Source organism: Camelus dromedarius, chromosome 27 (genome assembly GCF_036321535.1).
Source record: "Camelus dromedarius isolate mCamDro1 chromosome 27, mCamDro1.pat, whole genome shotgun sequence".
Classification (NCBI taxonomy): Eukaryota; Metazoa; Chordata; class Mammalia; order Artiodactyla; family Camelidae; genus Camelus; species Camelus dromedarius.
In genome coordinates, this window is record NC_087462.1 from 10,562,218 (window position 1) to 10,578,685 (window position 16,468).

Genomic DNA, 16,468 nt, shown 5'->3' on the forward strand with positions numbered 1-16,468 from the left:
AACAACAACAACAACAAATAACTGGCCAACATCAAAAAGCCTACAAGTAACAAATGCTGGAGAGCATGTGGAGAAAAGGGAACTTCTCCTGTACTGTTGGTAGGAATGTAAACTGGTGCAGCCACTATGGAGAACAGTATGGAAGTTCCTTAGAAAACTAAAAATGGAGTTACCATATGATCCAGCAATATCCACTTCTGAGCATATATCCAGAAAAGATGAAAACTCTAATCTGAAAAGATACATGCATCCCAATGTTCATAGCAGCACTATTTACAATAGCTAAGACATGGAAGCAACCTAAATGTCCATTGACGGATGAGTGGATAAAGATGTGGTATACATACACAATGGAATTTACTCAGCCATAAAAGAGAATGAAGTAATGCCATTTGCAGCAACATGGATGGAACTAGAGATTACCATGCTAAGTGAAGAAAGTCAGAGAAAGACCAAAGTCGTATGATAACACTTGTATGTGGAATCTAAAAAAATGATACAAATGAGCTTATTTACAAAGCAGAAATAGACTCACAGACATAGAAAACAAACTTATGGTTACCAAAGGGGAAAGAGGGGGAGGGATAAATTAAGAATTTGGGAGTAACATACACACTACTATATATAATACAGATAAATAACAAGGACTCATTGTATAGCACAGGGAACTATATTCAATATCTGTAATAACCTAGAATGGAAAAGAATATGTATAAATAACTGAATCCCTTTGCTGTACACCTGAAACATTGTAAATCAATTATACCTTATTTTAAAAAAAAAGTGAGGGTATGTGCATAGTCTCTTAAGTATCTCCCCATAGGATATTTATTAACTGCAAAGGAAAATAGTAACTTCACAGTTGTGAAACCTGTAGATACTGGCTTAGGCAAGTAATCAAAGTTAACATCACCAATAATAAGACATATCAACATCTCAGTGCCTCCTGATATGATGCATTGACAAGGACACAACATCACTTTTATGGGAGGCATGCTCAAACGGCTCAATTTCAGTCTAAACATGAGAAAACGAACAAACCCATACTGATGGATATTCTACAAAATCAGCACTCTTCAAAAGTATTACGGTCATGAAAAATTAGGAAAGACAGGAACTGTCACAGAGTGGAGGAGACTAAGGAGACATGATTAAATGCAACATAGGATCATGGCCCCCAAAAAGGTCACCAAAACTAGAGCAGCGATATTTGAACCCGAATGAGTCTGATTCCTGGCCTGGAAAGCAGAACACCAGGGTCTGTGTCGACCATAGGGCACTGCATATGACTTTAGGGGAATGCCTGCTGCCCCCGGGCCTCAGCCTTACTATCTATGAAATGGGATGAATTTCAGTCCTCCTCCCCTCCTTCCTCAGGGCTGCTTCGGAGCGCGGGCTTTGGAAATTACGCAGGCGCGAGAGGGACTGCTTGATTGGCTATTCGTTGTTACGACTGCTCTGACAGAAACTGTCTAAGCCCCACCCCTTCCTGCCATACCTCCACGCACTCAAATCGGCCCCGGGTACGTCGCAGCCGCCACTCGCGCTCGCACGCATGGTGCGTGGTGACGTCGCGGCGGCGCGGGCGCCATCCCGGAAGCGCGAGCAAGGCCGCCAGATGTGCAGGTGCTGCTGCCACCGACGCCCAGGCCGAGTTCGGGGTGGGGCTGGGGACACGGGGGCCTCTGGGGAGCCGGGCCGGGTTGGGCGCGGCACCCGGGCTGTTGCGGGGTGGGACGCGCCGCTGGCAACATCTGGGCACTCCTGCGCACAGGCCTCAGTTTCCCTTTTGCTCATTGGACGTGCGGGCGGCGCTGCGGGCCCGATCCTGATCCAGGGAGCGGGAGTTGGGGCCGCGTGTGTTCAGGCAATGCCATGTCACCTGGAACCGGGCGTTGCCCTGCTTGAGCCTCAGTATCCCCACTTAACAGGGTCGGGGCACGAGGGGATTTGTGAGCCCCAACCCCACTAGGGGGTTTTGCTGAGCTTGGGCAGCCAAATTAAATTCTGTTAAATGACCGGGGTGAAATCGCGTCGCATCTCCCAACGGTGTGTGACTTTGGGCAACTGAGCCCACCCCTGTGAGCCCTAGTTGCCCTCGGAGATGACTGTCTGCCTCGTAAGAGTGATTGCGGATTAAATGAAGTGCTATACAAGTGTTTGTTCATATTTTTGGAAGCACTGGGGAGGCCCTCATTAGAAAACTGACTTCTGGCCCCTCCCTAGGACTTCATTACACTTCTCTTGGAGAAACTACCTGCTCCCACCCAGCGCCTCTTATCGCTATTGGTTGACACAGACAGCATTGTGAGATTCTGATTCTTTGTTATTCCTATTTTCTGGACGAGAAAACGGATCTGGGAGGTGAGGTGACTCTCCCAAGGTCACACAACCTCGTCTCTGCGTTTTTCCCCCGTAAATATATTTGGAACAGGTACCAGAGCCCATGCTGGGTCATTTCCACCCTGTATGTGGGCCAGACTAGCTGTTAGGGAAGGCTTCTTGCAAGCAGCAGCTGGTGGGGGAGTGTGCCTGGAATCCCTTAGCTCTCATACCTGGGAACCAGAGACAGGGAAGAGCCCTACTATGAAGCAGAACCGTTTCCCACAGGCTCAAAGCCTGCACCTTCCAAACTTAAGCTGTGGGGCTCCCACCATGTGACTCTGTCCTTTCAGAGCCCAAGAGCCCTCTTTATACATGATCATCTTCGGAAATGTAGAGGCTGTGGATATCAATACCTGGCACATAGTAGGAGTAAGCATGGTGATTATTGGGTTGGGGGCGGATTTCATTAGGTGTGGCAGTTTATCGCCAGTAGGCATGTAGAGGCTGTAAACCTCCAGCCAGATTCAGGGCACAAATAGATGTATATTCTTGGCCTCCATGGTGTTTGGGGGAAAAAACTATTAAATGCTAACATTTTTAAATAAGGCTATCTCAGAGGACAAAAAAATCTGCACTTCAGTTTTTTTCTGGAAAAAATCAGAAATCTGGCAGGAATCAGCTGCTGTTAAGAGGCAGCTGTCCAGTCACAGGTGGATACTGAACATCTGTTCAGAGTCACATGTTTGTGGATCTGGTGGACCATGGGCGTTTGAGTTGTGACTTGGGCTCGCTGGCTGTGTGACCACGGTTTAGTTCCTTAGTCTCTGAGCCTCAGTTTTCTCATATATAAGTAAGGATGATAACAATTGCCAGTGTTTGAAATTGGTGTCTTGTTTAGCATACAGTAGGAGCTCAATAAAGAGGAGGGTAGATTAAGTGGGCTCTAAAAGCCCTTCCCAATCCTGTGTGTGAATCATAAAACAGTTACAAGTAGGCCTTCCTGTTGGCCGTTAAATGTGCAGACCCCAGAGCCAAGCTGCATCGATTCTGGGTTTTTCCTGAACTCCCTCAGGAGCGTCAGTGCTGAAGCTGTGGCCCCTCCTGCTCTCACATATTCCGGCAGCCCCCTTGCCCCGCTGGGGTGGCATCTGCATGCCAGGGAAGCTGGGAGCTACAGAGCAATCTGGGTTGTTGAGCCCCACAGCCTGGCTGCCAGTACCTGAAATTCTTGGCTTTAACTTGCTGATGTAAGTCTTAGCTTCAGAGCCGAGTTTGAAAGTTTTTTTTGCCTCCACCAAACTAAATTCTGGCAGTTTCTTGCTGTAAACTGGGTTCTGGGCTGGGCTCTGGAGACAGAGCAGTGAGCAAGAGAGACATGCCTCTGTTCTACTGGAGTTGACGTTGCTGTGGGGGTGACAGGCAAATGGGTCAACTGATGACTAAGATAATTTCAGGAAGAGATGGACCAGGGGAGCAAGTAAAACAAGGTGAAGTAATAAGAATGACCAGAGTAGGGGCAGTCATCAAAGACCTCTTGAGAGAGAAGGCATTGGAGAGGGTGATGATTTGTGGGGGCAGCCATGTATGTTCTACTAGTGGGGCCAGCAGGTGCAAAGGCCCTGTGGTGGCAGAGGCAGGGGGATATGGGAAGAGGGTGGCAGATCTACAGAGGAAGGTGCCTGTGGCCTTGGGCTTATGGAAAGTGGTGGGGTGTGGAGGTGGGAGGGATGATGGGATTCTGATGTGCATGGGTGCAAGTTATAAATATGAATTCCTGTGGTTCTCAAAACATCCCTGAATTCCTGGCATGACAAAGGTGAGGCTCAGGTAGCATGGCCTGCAGGGTTCCCAGCCCCTCCTCTCTGTCCCACCTCCCCTATTTCCTGGTGCAGACTGAAGACTCTTTCTTCCTGCCTGTTTCAGGCAGCGGAGGAGGAAGAAGAGATGGACCCCCCAGACTCGGCCTCGAGGGTCTTCTGCAGCCGCATCCTGAGCATGGTGAATGCAGACGATGTCAACGCCATCATCCTGGCCCAGAAGAACATGTGAGTGGTGGCCAAGGGAGGGCCCTGGGCCCCCGGTGTGGGAAGGAATCCACTCGCTGGTTAGCATTCTTGTCCTGCCCGCCTCTACCCCGGGCCCACACTGGTGATAAAATGAAGGAAATGAGCAAATCTCCTGGCTGGCTCCAAAGTAAATTCCATCCTGGCCTGGAGGCGAGGCCTTGGCATGGGAAGCGGGGCTCTGGGACAGTTTTGCAGCTGTGGATAGTTTGGCGGGGCCGCAGCAGCTCCTGTCCCGAGGCCTGGAGTGGGGAGTGTCAGAAGGATAAGGAAGGGGCTGCTGGGGGGTTTCAGGGGGCCAGTGAGCTGACTTCCTCTTAGGAACCTGTTCTCTCAGAGCCTAGGCTGTCTCTGCAGAGCTCCTGGGGTCACTTGCAAGGGCCTTGAGTGGCTTTTGACCTCCCTGAGGCTTGGCTCTGTGGCTGCTGCAGCCTCACCCTAATTCCGGCCTGCTCTGTGGGGAGGAAGGACTGGCACACCACTGGGGTGGCAGCACAGTCTCCTAGGGCTTCATTTTTGTGTTTTTAAGCTGAAGGCTCTTCCTTCCATTTGTGACATGGCACAGACCTGATACCTTACCTTTCTCGTCCTGTGACAGGAATGCTGGATATGGCTGGGTCTCAGTAATACCAATCTCGCTTGTAGTTCTTTAGGTCAGATTCAGACCTGGCTCTGTGGAACCCCCAGATGGAGGGGAGACAAAATAGACTTGAACTTCCCTGGTCTTATGGCGTCAGGGCTGGGTCAGAGAAACAGCTTGGGGCTAGGGGAGTCAGGAAAGTCAAGGAGTCTGCTGAAGGGAGAGGGTGAAGTACACACTTGAGTAGGGTTTTGAAAGCTGAACAGCAGTTTGCTAGATGGCTCAAACAGCAGATAGAGCTCCACAGGACATGAGAATGGTACATGAAAGGGCTTAGCACAATCAGCTGGCAGGGCCCTGGAGGAGTCAGTGCCCTCTTTCTGCTGCCAGGCTGGACCGCTTTGAGAAGACCAACGAGATGCTGCTGAACTTCAACAACCTGTCGAGTGCCCGCCTGCAGCAGATGAGTGAGCGCTTCCTGCACCACACAAGGACCCTGGTGGAGATGAAACGGGACCTGGACAGCATCTTCCGCAGGATCAGGTAGGTGCTCAGCCTCCTCCTCCCACGTGGAGCCTCGGGTTCCTCCCCTCTTTAGTGAGGGCCATCCTCTCCAAGTATCAGGGCGGTGGGGAGATTTAGCTTGTTTGCTTTCCTAGGCTTCATCACACACTTAGTATTGGAGAAGACCTGAAAATTTTGGGAGTTTCTGACTTTAAATTTTATTTCTCTTTTGAAAATGCAATGTAGCGCCCAATTCATAATGCAAAAGGCAGGCAGGAGCAGCCAGTAAAAGGCTAGCTTCCTGTCCCCTTTGGTGCCCACCCAGTTCTTCTCTCAAGAGCAAGTGAGATTGCCAGGTTTATGGGTCCTTCTTGACCTGGTTTCCACGAGGACAGGGAAAGATGATGTCCAAGTCCCCAGCCACACAGAATGCTTGGCCTGGCACCCGGAGCTTGCATCATCACTGCTGCTGTGAACAGCTGTGGCTGGGCACCCAGGCCTGGACCAAGCTGGTGCCGCAGCTGCGCTCCCAGCCAATTGTGCCATTTCCTCTGTTCCGGGGACAACTGCACCCGCTCACAGAGCAGGTGCCACAGATTGAGGGGAACGTGTTTCCTTGAGCAAGTTCTGTGCAGAAATCACAAGACAGGCCAGTTAAATCCTTTATAAAATCATATCTTTTTTGGGGTATCTCAGCAGGTGGGCTGCCCACCTGTGGTGTTGCAGGGGTAGGGGTAGAGCAGGAACCCCAAGGGGCGACATCTTTTGTATGTGTCTGTATCACTCAGGAAGGAGGTAAGTGGGTCCACCCAGGCAGGGACCCAGCAGCAGTGGTACTTCTGTGGAGAGGAGGGCATAGTCAAGGGTGAGATGCTGCTCTGAAGACCCTTTTGTAATTCCTTGTAAACAGGACTGCATTACTTCAGGTGAAAAGGAAAAAAACAGTAGGTTAAACATGGAAGCGGGTGCTTCTCCATGAACTTCAGTTTAATGAGTGCCATTATTTGGTATTTGAGGTGTGGACAGTCAGCACTCCTGGCCCCCACACAGGCATCCTTACCCCGGGGATGGAGAGACAGCTTGGGATGAGTCACCCAGAGGAGTGCCTGTTGAGAGAGGAAGGGGAGCTTCCTGGAAGGTTGAAGAGTTTTAGACATAAGGCATTGCAGGTAGAGGGCCCAGCCAGCCCACAGACCCAGTACTGAGGATACATGGAAAGTGTGGGACAGCTGAGTAGCTGCTCTCCATCCTGGGGGTGGGAGTTCCTCAGGGCCAAGTGCCTGGGCCTCCCTCCAGCTGGGGAGCAGAGTGTGACCAGCAGTGAGGGGGAGTTCCCCCCCCCACATCTGCCCAGAACTGGCAGCAAGGGTTCCTGCCTGCACCAGGCCCAGCCTGTCCACTTGGCAGATTCAGCCCTGTGTGCCTTCCCTTCCCCTGCAGGACACTGAAAGGGAAGCTGGCCAGGCAGCACCCGGAGGCCTTCAGCCGTAAGTGTCACCTAGAGCTCCTGCGTCCTGCGTCTGGGCTCTGTGCCCTTGGATGCCAATGCCCTCGGCCCAGGGCTGGCTTCTGGATGGTCACCTCAGGGGTTGCCACCAAGCCTAGGCCTTCATGGGCAGTGGGTCTGGAGAGACCTGGGACAGGGGTTGGTGGGTGGGGGTGCTGGCCTACCCTTGGCAGCCTGCAGAGCAGCTGCTGGGACCAGGCTCTCTTCCCTGAGGGGAGGTCACACAAGGGAATGTGGACAAGGATGATGACAGTCTTTGGCCTAGTGAGTGCCATGTACCCCTAAAAGCCAGGCTGTTACCACGCCCACCTGCGAGGTGGGAAATGTGAATATCCCCACTTCACATGGGGGACTGAGGCCCAGAGGGGCAGTGACTTGTCAAGAGGAAGTGCAATGTCCGCCACACTGAGCTTCAATTTACCCACGGCTGAATGGGCCAATAGCTTCCCACTCCATGACTGCTGACAACCACAGGCACAGAGGCAATGCTGTCATTCCCAGTTTATAGAGCAGGGAGCTGAGGCATGGGCAGGTGAAGGGCCTGGCCCAGGTGACACAGTCCAGAGGGCAGAGCCAGGCTCAGGCTTATTCCCAGATCCATGTAGGTCTGATCCCAGAGAACCTGGGTCCTTACCTCATCTCTCCTTGAAGGGAGGCCTCTTACCTGCCTTGGCCTCAGTTTCCTCCTCTGTGAAATGGACTAAGTCATGTCCTGTGGTGTGGGGGGAGCTGTCATGGGTCATGGGCCCAGTTAATCCCTCATCACACTGCCTGCCATGATGACTAAGCCAACTCCTGGGCCTCCTTCCCCCAGACATCCCAGAAGCATCCCTCCTGGAGGATGAGGATGAAGACCCCATCCCACCTAGCACCACAACAACCATTGCCACCTCGGAACAGAGCACAGGCTCATGCGACACCAGCCCCGACACTGTCTCGCCCTCCCTCAGCCCCGGCTTCGAGGACCTGTCCCATGTCCGGTCCAGCTCCCCTGCCATCAATGGCCGCAGCCATACAGATGACGAGGAGACGCCGGGCGAGTAGCCCTGCTCCCAGGAGCTTGGTAGGGTCTCAGGGCAGCGGCAGCACCACTCCCCAGATGTCTGAGGTGGCAGCGGGTAACTCTGCCTCGAGACAGTCAGCTTTGCCACCCTGTTTTGTCATTTGGAGCTCCCTGGGGGACAAGGCTCCCTTGCTGGGGTATGGAATTCCTGGGATCTAGCATTCCCATTCTAAGAACATCTCTCCTCGACCCCTCTGCCAGGTCAGGGAGTCCAGCCCAGCTGGAGTCACTGGGTTGGGTGCAAGGGAGCTTTTCCAGAGCCAGGCCTGAGGTCTACTCTGAACAACACTTAAAGGTTCCCAGAGACGAGAGTCAGATGCCCCCTGACCCAGCACCCTGGCCAGGACTTCTTCAAAGTAGACAAGCACTGTCCTGTCTGAGTTCACCCCAGTCCACCCCTGTACCTACTAATTCTGGTCTCCTTGCCCCTTCCTCCAATGAAAGTATGAAATACTTTCCCCAGTCTCAAGGAGGTTTCTAAGAGAGTCATAGAAGGCTCAAGACAGGTTAGCCAGCCACTCAGCCCAGAGCCTGAGGTAAGGCCCATGTTTCTCTGACCAGAAGTGTGTACCCTGAGGGCCCAGCAGGCCTCTCCTGGGGCCTTCATGGAGCAAGCCGATCCACCTTGGAAAACAGAGTTAAGTGGAATATTTTTGTAACCGATGTTTACAGATGCTGTTGGGAAGTTATCAATAAAAAGACTCTGTTACTAAAAAGGGAAAGGTATACCTATTAGTGGCTTCCTTCCATCCTTGGGCTGAGCAGCCCAGAAGGTGGACAAGTGCTGGATGTGGACAGGACAGTTATGGACAGCCAGGCACCACTGGGCTAGAAAAAAACATACATGGCTGCTTTGGGTGGGAGTCTCCTGCGATGGCCATATAACCAATAACCAATAACCCCACCTCCTATCACCATCTAGGCCTTCCAACATACTATTCCCACTGCTTGAAACATTCACTTATCTACTAGAATAACTCATCCTCCACTCAGCCCCAGAGTGGGCCCCTCAGGAAGCTAGACTGGGTCCGTTCCCCATGAGATACTCAGAGTCCCTTCATCTTTGAAGCATCTAGAAATTATTAAAGGCATCTTCCCAGACCTCAGAATGCCTGCTTTTGCCTGGTCCATAGGGGGCGCTGGGAAGTGTTCAAGGCAATAATAAGGTATGCCGCCAAACCCACAGTAACTTCACATCCTCACCTCTTTCCGGTGCCCCGTACTTTTTAGCCACCCACAAATCTCCGTCCTATATCCAAAACAGACCTGGTCCCACCCCATTTCCTTGAGTGAAAGCACCTGCCCCACCTGCTCTCCCTGCTTCTGTACGCACCCGCCCTGAAATTCATCTGCAAAGCGGCCAGAGAGCCTCCATGGCTCTCAGGGTCTCGCACGTTCGGCCCCTGCGTCCTGGAACCGCAGACCCTTTGCTTTAGCACAAAACAATCTCCTCTACTCTGTTCAAGTATTTCCAGAGTACCCGCTATGTGCCGGCAGTCCTCAACCGGCCTGGAGGCAGCGGGCAGAAACACCTGGAAAGGTGCAGCAGTCTTCCTATGTGACCCGACAGGCGGGGCTCACACCCGGATGCAGATGGGCGACGGTCGCCCACAGGCGCTGCGGCTTCGTTCGCCAGCACCCAACATGGTAGCGGGGCGGGGCCGAGGGCGGGGCACGACGCGTGGCGCAGATTGTGACGCAGGCACGCAGCATGCTCGGTGCGCAAGCGCTTTCGGCGGCGAATCGGCGGTTTCCGGTTCCGCCGCCCTCTTTCTCTTCAACGAGGCGGCTGAGCAGGTTGGTGGCGGACTTGCGCGTTGGCCCCGAGTCGGGCTTGGGCGGGAGGCTCCGGGTGGCCGCGGGTGGCCGCGGCAGTTTGGCTAGCGGAGGGGGCGGCGCGGAACCGGTCTATGCAGGCTAGGCTCTGCGGGTCGGCAGGGTCGGCTTAGCAGGGCGCATTGGGCGGGGGTTCCAAGTCCAGACTGGGCCCCGGGAGGGAAACCGGCTTTTGGAAGAGGAGCATGCCCACTCCGCCACCCCGAGCTATCCAGCGAGGCCTCGAGGGGAGGATGTGTCCCCCGGGGCAGATCCAGTTTAACGGTAAAGCTTATTAACTGTAGTTTTTTTTTCTGAGGCAGATACTGCCAGTCCCTTTAAAAATACTAAACACCTGAGTTGGGTCTCTACTTTTCTACATCTGTAAGGAGAGGTTGATAGTACCGACTATTTTCTAGACTCCCCCCACATTTTTGGAAAATGAAAAATAATATCTGTAAACAAGTACTAGGCACGTGGTTGGCAATTACTATTAATAGACTGGATCAGAGGCAGGAAGTGTGGTCTGAGAATTAGGGCATAACTTGGAAGGAAGCCCGAGTTTTGGGTGTCTGAGCTTGGAGACTGTAGGGAGGAAAGTGTGTGTTGGGGGGATGCTATTAAGGTTAAATTCCTAAGCTGCTGCAGGAAGAGCAGGGGCTGGCGGAGAGGAGGAAGGATGGGATCTCCAGACCATCCTTCGGGAAGGTGTTTGGCAAATTGGTACCCTAGCCCTGTACTCATTCCATCTTTAAAGTTGAAGCTGAAGGTTTGGGATGGTGGAGGGAAACTGGCACGTGGGTGGGCTTGCTTGGGGTCAGTGCAGGCACAGGGCTAGTAGTTGAGACTAAAACTGGCCAGCCCGTGAGCTTGGGCTGCTCAAATCTGCAGTGCTCACCACTCTGTTCATCCATTCTCCCTTCTTTTTCTCCCTGGCAGACGCAGAGATGCAGATCTTTGTGAAGACCCTGACGGGCAAGACCATCACCCTTGAGGTTGAGCCCAGTGACACCATTGAGAATGTCAAAGCTAAAATCCAAGACAAGGAGGGTGAGTCAGAGTGGGTCTGGGTGCTCTGCCCAGTGGGAGCCCCTCAACCCAGGGAATCTGCTGTCCTGTGTGGAATTGGTGCTGGGCTTGGACAGATCTCAGTCTTTCTAGTGCTTCCTCTGTGTGGGCTCGGGAAGGCAGCTTATCCTCTCTACCTCAGTTTCCCTTTTGACAGATTGAGGGTAATGCTGGAGCAGCCCTGTGGAGAGAGGCGAGAGCTGCCAGTAATATGCTTGCCAGCGCCTCAGCAATTAAATTGCTCTCTCCCTAGGCATCCCACCTGACCAGCAGCGTCTGATTTTTGCGGGCAAACAGCTGGAGGATGGCCGCACTCTGTCAGACTACAATATTCAGAAAGGTATGTGGCTGGGGTGGCTAGACAGGACCCCAGTGAGGCCTTGGATCCAGGATGGGGCACTGACAGCCTCTTTGACACCACGGGTGGAAAGTGGGAGAATGGTTCTTAAGGTAAGGATCAGATGGGGGTAGGGAGTGTTGTTTGGTAAGATATTGTTTATTACTGGAAAGCATCTCTTTTTAAAACTTACGTGGCTTTTTTTTTTTTTTTAAGTTTTTTTAGTAACTACCATAAAGAAAATCAGCGTCACTTTTTGCAGCAACAAGATCTAACTGTCTTGCCTAGCAAAACAGAAGGTTATCTTTGCACCACTTAGAAATTGCCATACCTGTAGGGAAACCCAGATGGATACCTCCATTGACATAGCCTCAGACTCGCAGAAGACTGGTGGGAAATGACAAGATGGAGTTTCTGTGTGGTGGGATAGGCCGAAGTGTCCATCTACACATAGAACACTCAAGGGATTGTGACATGTCCCTGTCACATTTGAGAAGCTCTGATCTACAGGGCACTGGAGGCTGCCCTGCACCTGTGGGGCTAAGGTGCTGAGCCTACACTCAGTCGCTGTCTCTCTCTGACCTTCATTTCCTGTAGAGTCCACCCTGCACTTGGTGCTTCGTCTGCGAGGTGGCATCATTGAACCTTCCCTCCGCCAGCTTGCCCAGAAATACAACTGCGACAAGATGATCTGCCGCAAGTATGTGCTCTCAGATGTGGGGGGTGGGGAGTGGGCTGGCCCTGGTGGGGAGATCAGGGTGTGTCCTCACCAGTCCCTCCTGTCCTTACCCAGGTGTTATGCTCGCCTGCACCCCCGGGCTGTCAACTGCCGCAAGAAGAAGTGCGGCCACACCAACAACCTGCGCCCCAAGAAGAAGGTCAAATAAGGCCCTCCACCGGCTCCTCCTTTGCCCGCAAGGCGGCCTCTTGCCCTAGCCCCATGGCTCTGGGGCCTCAATAAAGTTTCCCTTTCATTGACTGGAGCAGTAACTGGTGTCCTTGTGGCTGGTGTGTCCAGTGGGGAGGTAGCTGAGGTGTGGGCATCTCTGTTAGTGACTTCTTGTCACTCAAGTCTTCATAGTCCTTGGGGGTCCACTCTCCTGGGTTCTAGTTGTCTCATCTGTAAGATGGGCCATGGCCCCTGCCCTTCATGCCTGAAGTTGTCATAACCACAGCACGAGCAAGGTTCGGTCCTGGCCCTCTGCCATATAGCCTAGTGAGCCTGCCCACTTGGGTTTTGTTATCTGTAAAGTGGGAATTAAGACCTCCAGCCCAGGGACTGGTAGGACCTGGTCAGGCATGTTGACAGCCCTCATGCCTGAATCTTGGAGGTGTTCAGGTGTGGGTAAAAAGAAATGCCCCACCTAGTGTAAAAACACCTGTTCTCAATTTTGACTGACCATTAGCTTCTAGACCCCACCCAAGATCCACGAGCTCTCTCTGGGAGGGCAGAATGCAAATCAGGTGAGGGTTGTTGCACCCTGGCAAGGCCATGGGTTTTATTTCCCTTGGGATGATTGGGACTTGACAATCAAGGCCTGATCAATGATGCCTGAGCCAGCTGAGACCTGGAGTGCCAGCTTAAGGCTATCACTCCATCCCTTAGGTACTTGGGTTTTATCTTTTGTCAACTGCCCTGCTCCCTAAACCAGGCCACCACTATCTGGTCTTCCCCATGTCCACCCCTGGAGGAGGAAGCTTCTAAAGCTCAAACTAGGTGTATCTCAAACTAGGTGTATCTCCAGTTGGAAAGCTCTGAAATCTTTGTACTTAACATGAACTCCTGCTGGCCTCACCCCTGCCTCACACTTCCACCTCAGGGCCTTCGCACAGGCCCTCCAGCTCACTTCTGAGCAGTTCACACAACCTGCTGGTGACTCTGCTGTTGGCTGGGTTCCAGCAACTTGAGCTCTCCGGGGTCAAAACCTACATTCAAATCCCATTCTTATAACCTTGTGGCATGAGATGATGGATATATTCTTGGGCTCCATTTTTAAAAATTTTGAGTGGGGGCAGGATGTGAAGATGAAATGAAGTCGGGTGTTGACATGGCTGTGTAGAAACCCAGGGAACAGCCTTGCTCTATACAGTACCGTACATTCAGGGGCAAAAATGGTAAGACAGGTTTTGGATGGGAACAAGTACAGGGGTTGGGTGAATGGAGAGTGCGGCGTGAGAAGCCCCCAGTCTTTGCTTCCCCTTATTGCCCGGGGTCTCGGGGTCTCTGGGTCATCCGGGCCTGCAGGGGGCGCCTGGCGCACCGGAGTAACCTGCTCCCGGGTTGGGCCAGAGCTGCGCAATCATGATCACCGCCGAGGCCGTGGCTGAGTCCGCTGTCTCCGTAGCGCCGGGTGCTGAGGCCGCCACTGGAGTCCCGGAGCGCGAGGAGCCGGTGTGGCCCTGGGTGAGCTCGAGCCCGAGCAGGAACTAGCGTGGGGTGGGCGGTGCAGGATCGGGGGGCGCCGTCTTCATGCCTTAGCCATGCCCCCCGCCCCGTAGAAAGATGCCCCGATCCGGGCGCTGGTGCAGCGAATCCACCAGTTGCAGGCTGAGCGCGCGCAGGCCTTCCGCCGGCTGGAGGAGTAAGTGTGGGCATAGGGGAGGGCAGGGGTCACAGGGTTAAGCCCCTAGCCCGCTCCGGAGATGGGCGTACCTTGAGGAGGAACTAGGTCCCCGCGCGGCTGCGTTGTCAGAGGTGGGGCGGGGTTTGCCCGGAGACCAGAGCTCCGAGTGGCGTCTCTCCCTTACCCACGCTCAGGGGTGGGCCCGTCTCGAGTTACCCTGCGGGAGTCAAAACGTCCTCCACACTCTGGGGTCCAGGGATACTTCCTGGGGGGCTTCTAGGTAGTCGATGCTGTTGCAGGGCCTGAGAGCCAGGGCCGTAGCCTCAGGACCCCCATCTGCCGCAGAGGCCACAGCCAGTACCTGAGCAGCGGCCCGCCTTACGACTTCCCGCGCTACCGGAGCACGGTACACGAGGTGACCCAGATCTTCGCCGCCGCCTCGCGGGAGGTGCTGGCGGTGGAGGCCGAGCTGGCTGGACCCCGAGCGCAGCCGCTGCTCGCGAGCCACGTGCGCAGCCTGCAGCAGCTGGAAGAGACGCGCCTGGCCACGGTGAGGGCCCTCCCCGGGCTTCGTATCCTCCTACTCCACCCCTTGTCTCTCGGGCCTTAGCCCACTGTGCGCCCCTTGAGGGAGGGGCCAGGTTGTCCCCTCAAACCTCGCCCCTGGTGCCCCAGAACCCACTCTTCCTGGCCCACCTCAGTCGTTCATTAAGGTTTCACTTAAAATTCTCAAGCTTAGTCCCCTCCTGTCCGCCCCCAGTTTCATCCAGGTTTTTAGTCCCAGGACACGCCCACTCCATCCCAGACTCCGCCCCTAGGGCGCTCCAACCCCCTCTGGTTCTAACCAACTCCCCAGGCTAGTACTCCAGATCCCTGCCTACTCCTGGACCTACTCCTCCCGCTAGGGTTCCAAGGCCCCGCCTACTCTGTCCCTACAGCCAGTCCTGACCGAGATACACTGCAGGCCAAATCCACGTGAAGGCACGCCCACATCATATTCTACACTGGGATTCCCAGGCCACTCTGCCTTAGATTCCCAAACCCAGTCTAGGTTTTCGGCCTACTTCCACCCTGGATTATAACGCCAGGCAGGTCCCTGAGATTGAGACCCCCGCCTACTTCACCCCCGACCATCAACCCCTGGTTGAGATTTCCCGGCTAACAGTTCCCCTACCTTTTCTGCCTACATGAAGCCACGTCCCCATTGCGCTCTCTCTGACTCTAGGGCCGCCCACTCGGCCCCACTCCTCCCAAGCCCCCTAAACCTAATCCTAGATTCCTCCTGCGCTAAGCACCGCCCCTTGAGACTCCCCGCCTGCCATGGCCTCACTCTTGTGCTGCCTTTTTGGCTGTGTCAGTGTCTCTTCCTCCCTATTATGTGGGAGGGCAGGGGGTGGCCGCTGCCAGCTGTGACATCTTCCTTGCTGCCTACTGCCCATCCAGGTGGCCCTGCTGCAGCTGATGGGGGCACCAGAGCTGACTGGGCAGGAGGACACCGTGCAGATGCACCAACTGAAGATGAAGTGAGTGTTGCCTCCCAGTGGGCTGACTGTGCTAGACTTGCACATGCACCCTTGGGTACCCAACCCCAGCCAGGTGTGCCCCAGGGCTGGCAAGGTCAGACTGTGCCAACCCTCCAGACCTGCACACAACTCTTAGGATGTGCACACCTGAGTCCTCACCTGGTGGCTCCTAGATGTACAGCAGACATTCCCTCAGCACACACACTGCAATTTCACACCAGACTCTGCATTTTCAGGGCACAGCTGCACACGTCACACATACCAATCCTGCTCACATGGCTTGACTTGGAGCGTGGACATGGCTGCCCTGGCCCCACCAGACACATGCCTGTACATTCCTGCCTTCAACACCTCCCAAGCGCACACATGTGCACACGTGCTCAACATCTGCCAATGTCACACTCTGCACCTTCCTTGTGGCACATACCAACCCAAAATGGCCTTTTCTCTCTGCCACTCTGACCCACGGGACCACCACTCCTCCCAGGTACCCAAATGGTCCTCCCGGCCATTAGTGCTGCTTGGAGGTTTGGCAGCAGGCAGGAGGGCCCAGGGTCTGCCCCCTCAGAGCTGCGCAGCAGCGGCTAATTCACCCCATCTGGGTTTTATTTATAGTTCCCATCCACTCTTGTAGGGTAATTAAAACCATGGAAGCGATCAGCGAGGTTCTCCAGGACCTCAGGTTTGATGCGGAGTCTGCCGAGTGATGGTGGCTCCCCAGGGATGAGCCGAAGGAGATGGGAAATGGAACAGACGGCATCCGGCCCAGCCCTGACCACCAGCTGGCTGGGGTCTCGCCCCACTGGGCTACTGATCCTCTTCAAGTTCACCTCACCTCTCACAATAAAAAACCTAAAGAACCTTTTGTCTGCAGCTGCTCCACTGTCTCTGTCCTGGGGTGCTGAGGTGGGGTCCACAAAGCTAGGAAAAGTGGGTGCAAGATTCTTCCCCTCCCTGACTCTGATATTTTGAATCACACTCCCCAAGAAGTTTAGAACCAGATATTTCAGATCGTGGAGAGAGTCAGAAAGTCTGCGAGGTGAAGATTCCCGTCCCAAAGGGTCATTAGGATTCTCATGTCTCCCCTGAAACCCCACAGCCCCTATCCCAGGCCAGTCT

General features: G+C 54.0%; 3 protein-coding genes and 1 long non-coding RNA gene across 6 annotated transcripts; 3 read left to right on the forward strand and 1 right to left on the reverse strand.

Moving 5' to 3' along the window:
• The first annotated feature begins 1,497 nt into the window (after positions 1-1,497).
• On the forward strand, positions 1,498-8,764 carry KXD1 (KxDL motif containing 1). 2 transcript variants are annotated; one of them, XM_010995136.3, is made up of 5 exons: positions 1,498-1,626; positions 4,249-4,370; positions 5,359-5,511; positions 6,913-6,959; positions 7,794-8,764. In XM_010995136.3, the coding sequence occupies exons 2-5, from the start codon at positions 4,270-4,272 to the stop codon at positions 8,021-8,023; spliced, it is 531 nt and encodes a 176-aa protein (XP_010993438.1). In that variant the 5' UTR covers positions 1,498-1,626; positions 4,249-4,269; the 3' UTR covers positions 8,024-8,764. The 2 variants fall into 2 exon arrangements, with proteins under 2 accessions (XP_010993438.1, XP_064336108.1); XM_064480038.1 differs by having other exon boundaries at positions 1,574-1,661.
• Positions 5,539-9,675, reverse strand: LOC105101882 (uncharacterized). Its single transcript, XR_010378094.1, has 3 exons — positions 8,772-9,675; positions 6,533-6,578; positions 5,539-6,392 (listed from the first exon to the last, which is right to left on the reverse strand). It is a non-coding gene; the product is annotated as an uncharacterized LOC105101882 (long non-coding RNA).
• An 18-nt stretch (positions 9,676-9,693) lies between these two features.
• Positions 9,694-12,245, forward strand: UBA52 (ubiquitin A-52 residue ribosomal protein fusion product 1). The gene is made up of 5 exons (XM_031437664.2): positions 9,694-9,839; positions 10,797-10,907; positions 11,179-11,265; positions 11,860-11,962; positions 12,056-12,245. Exons 2-5 carry the CDS (start codon positions 10,805-10,807, stop codon positions 12,147-12,149), a joined length of 387 nt encoding a protein of 128 aa, XP_031293524.1. The 5' UTR covers positions 9,694-9,839; positions 10,797-10,804; the 3' UTR covers positions 12,150-12,245.
• A 1,268-nt stretch (positions 12,246-13,513) lies between these two features.
• Positions 13,514-16,214, forward strand: REX1BD (required for excision 1-B domain containing). Of its 2 annotated transcripts, none has more exons than XM_010995141.3 (5): positions 13,514-13,666; positions 13,762-13,844; positions 14,126-14,376; positions 15,270-15,349; positions 15,984-16,214. In XM_010995141.3, the coding sequence occupies exons 2-5, from the start codon at positions 13,766-13,768 to the stop codon at positions 16,054-16,056; spliced, it is 483 nt and encodes a 160-aa protein (XP_010993443.1). In that variant the 5' UTR covers positions 13,514-13,666; positions 13,762-13,765; the 3' UTR covers positions 16,057-16,214. The 2 variants fall into 2 exon arrangements, with proteins under 2 accessions (XP_010993443.1, XP_010993442.1); XM_010995140.3 differs by having other exon boundaries at positions 14,172-14,376.
• The last annotated feature ends 254 nt before the right edge of the window (positions 16,215-16,468 follow it).

Bases quoted from the DNA above. Each gene is read 5' to 3' on its own strand.
- KXD1 (XM_010995136.3), top strand. From the start codon at position 4,270: ATGGACCCCCCAGACTCGGCCTCGAGGGTCTTCTGCAGCCGCATCCTG. The intron at 4,371-5,358 runs GTGAGTGGTGGC...TTCTGCTGCCAG, and splicing joins ATCCTGGCCCAGAAGAACAT to GCTGGACCGCTTTGAGAAGA. The intron at 6,960-7,793 runs GTAAGTGTCACC...TCCTTCCCCCAG, and splicing joins GCACCCGGAGGCCTTCAGCC to ACATCCCAGAAGCATCCCTC.
- UBA52 (XM_031437664.2), top strand. From the start codon at position 10,805: ATGCAGATCTTTGTGAAGACCCTGACGGGCAAGACCATCACCCTTGAG. The intron at 11,266-11,859 runs GTATGTGGCTGG...CATTTCCTGTAG, and splicing joins AGACTACAATATTCAGAAAG to AGTCCACCCTGCACTTGGTG. The intron at 11,963-12,055 runs GTATGTGCTCTC...GTCCTTACCCAG, and splicing joins GACAAGATGATCTGCCGCAA to GTGTTATGCTCGCCTGCACC.
- REX1BD (XM_010995140.3), top strand. From the start codon at position 13,565: ATGATCACCGCCGAGGCCGTGGCTGAGTCCGCTGTCTCCGTAGCGCCG. The intron at 13,845-14,171 runs GTAAGTGTGGGC...CATCTGCCGCAG, and splicing joins GCCTTCCGCCGGCTGGAGGA to AGGCCACAGCCAGTACCTGA. The intron at 15,350-15,983 runs GTGAGTGTTGCC...CCACTCTTGTAG, and splicing joins ATGCACCAACTGAAGATGAA to GGTAATTAAAACCATGGAAG.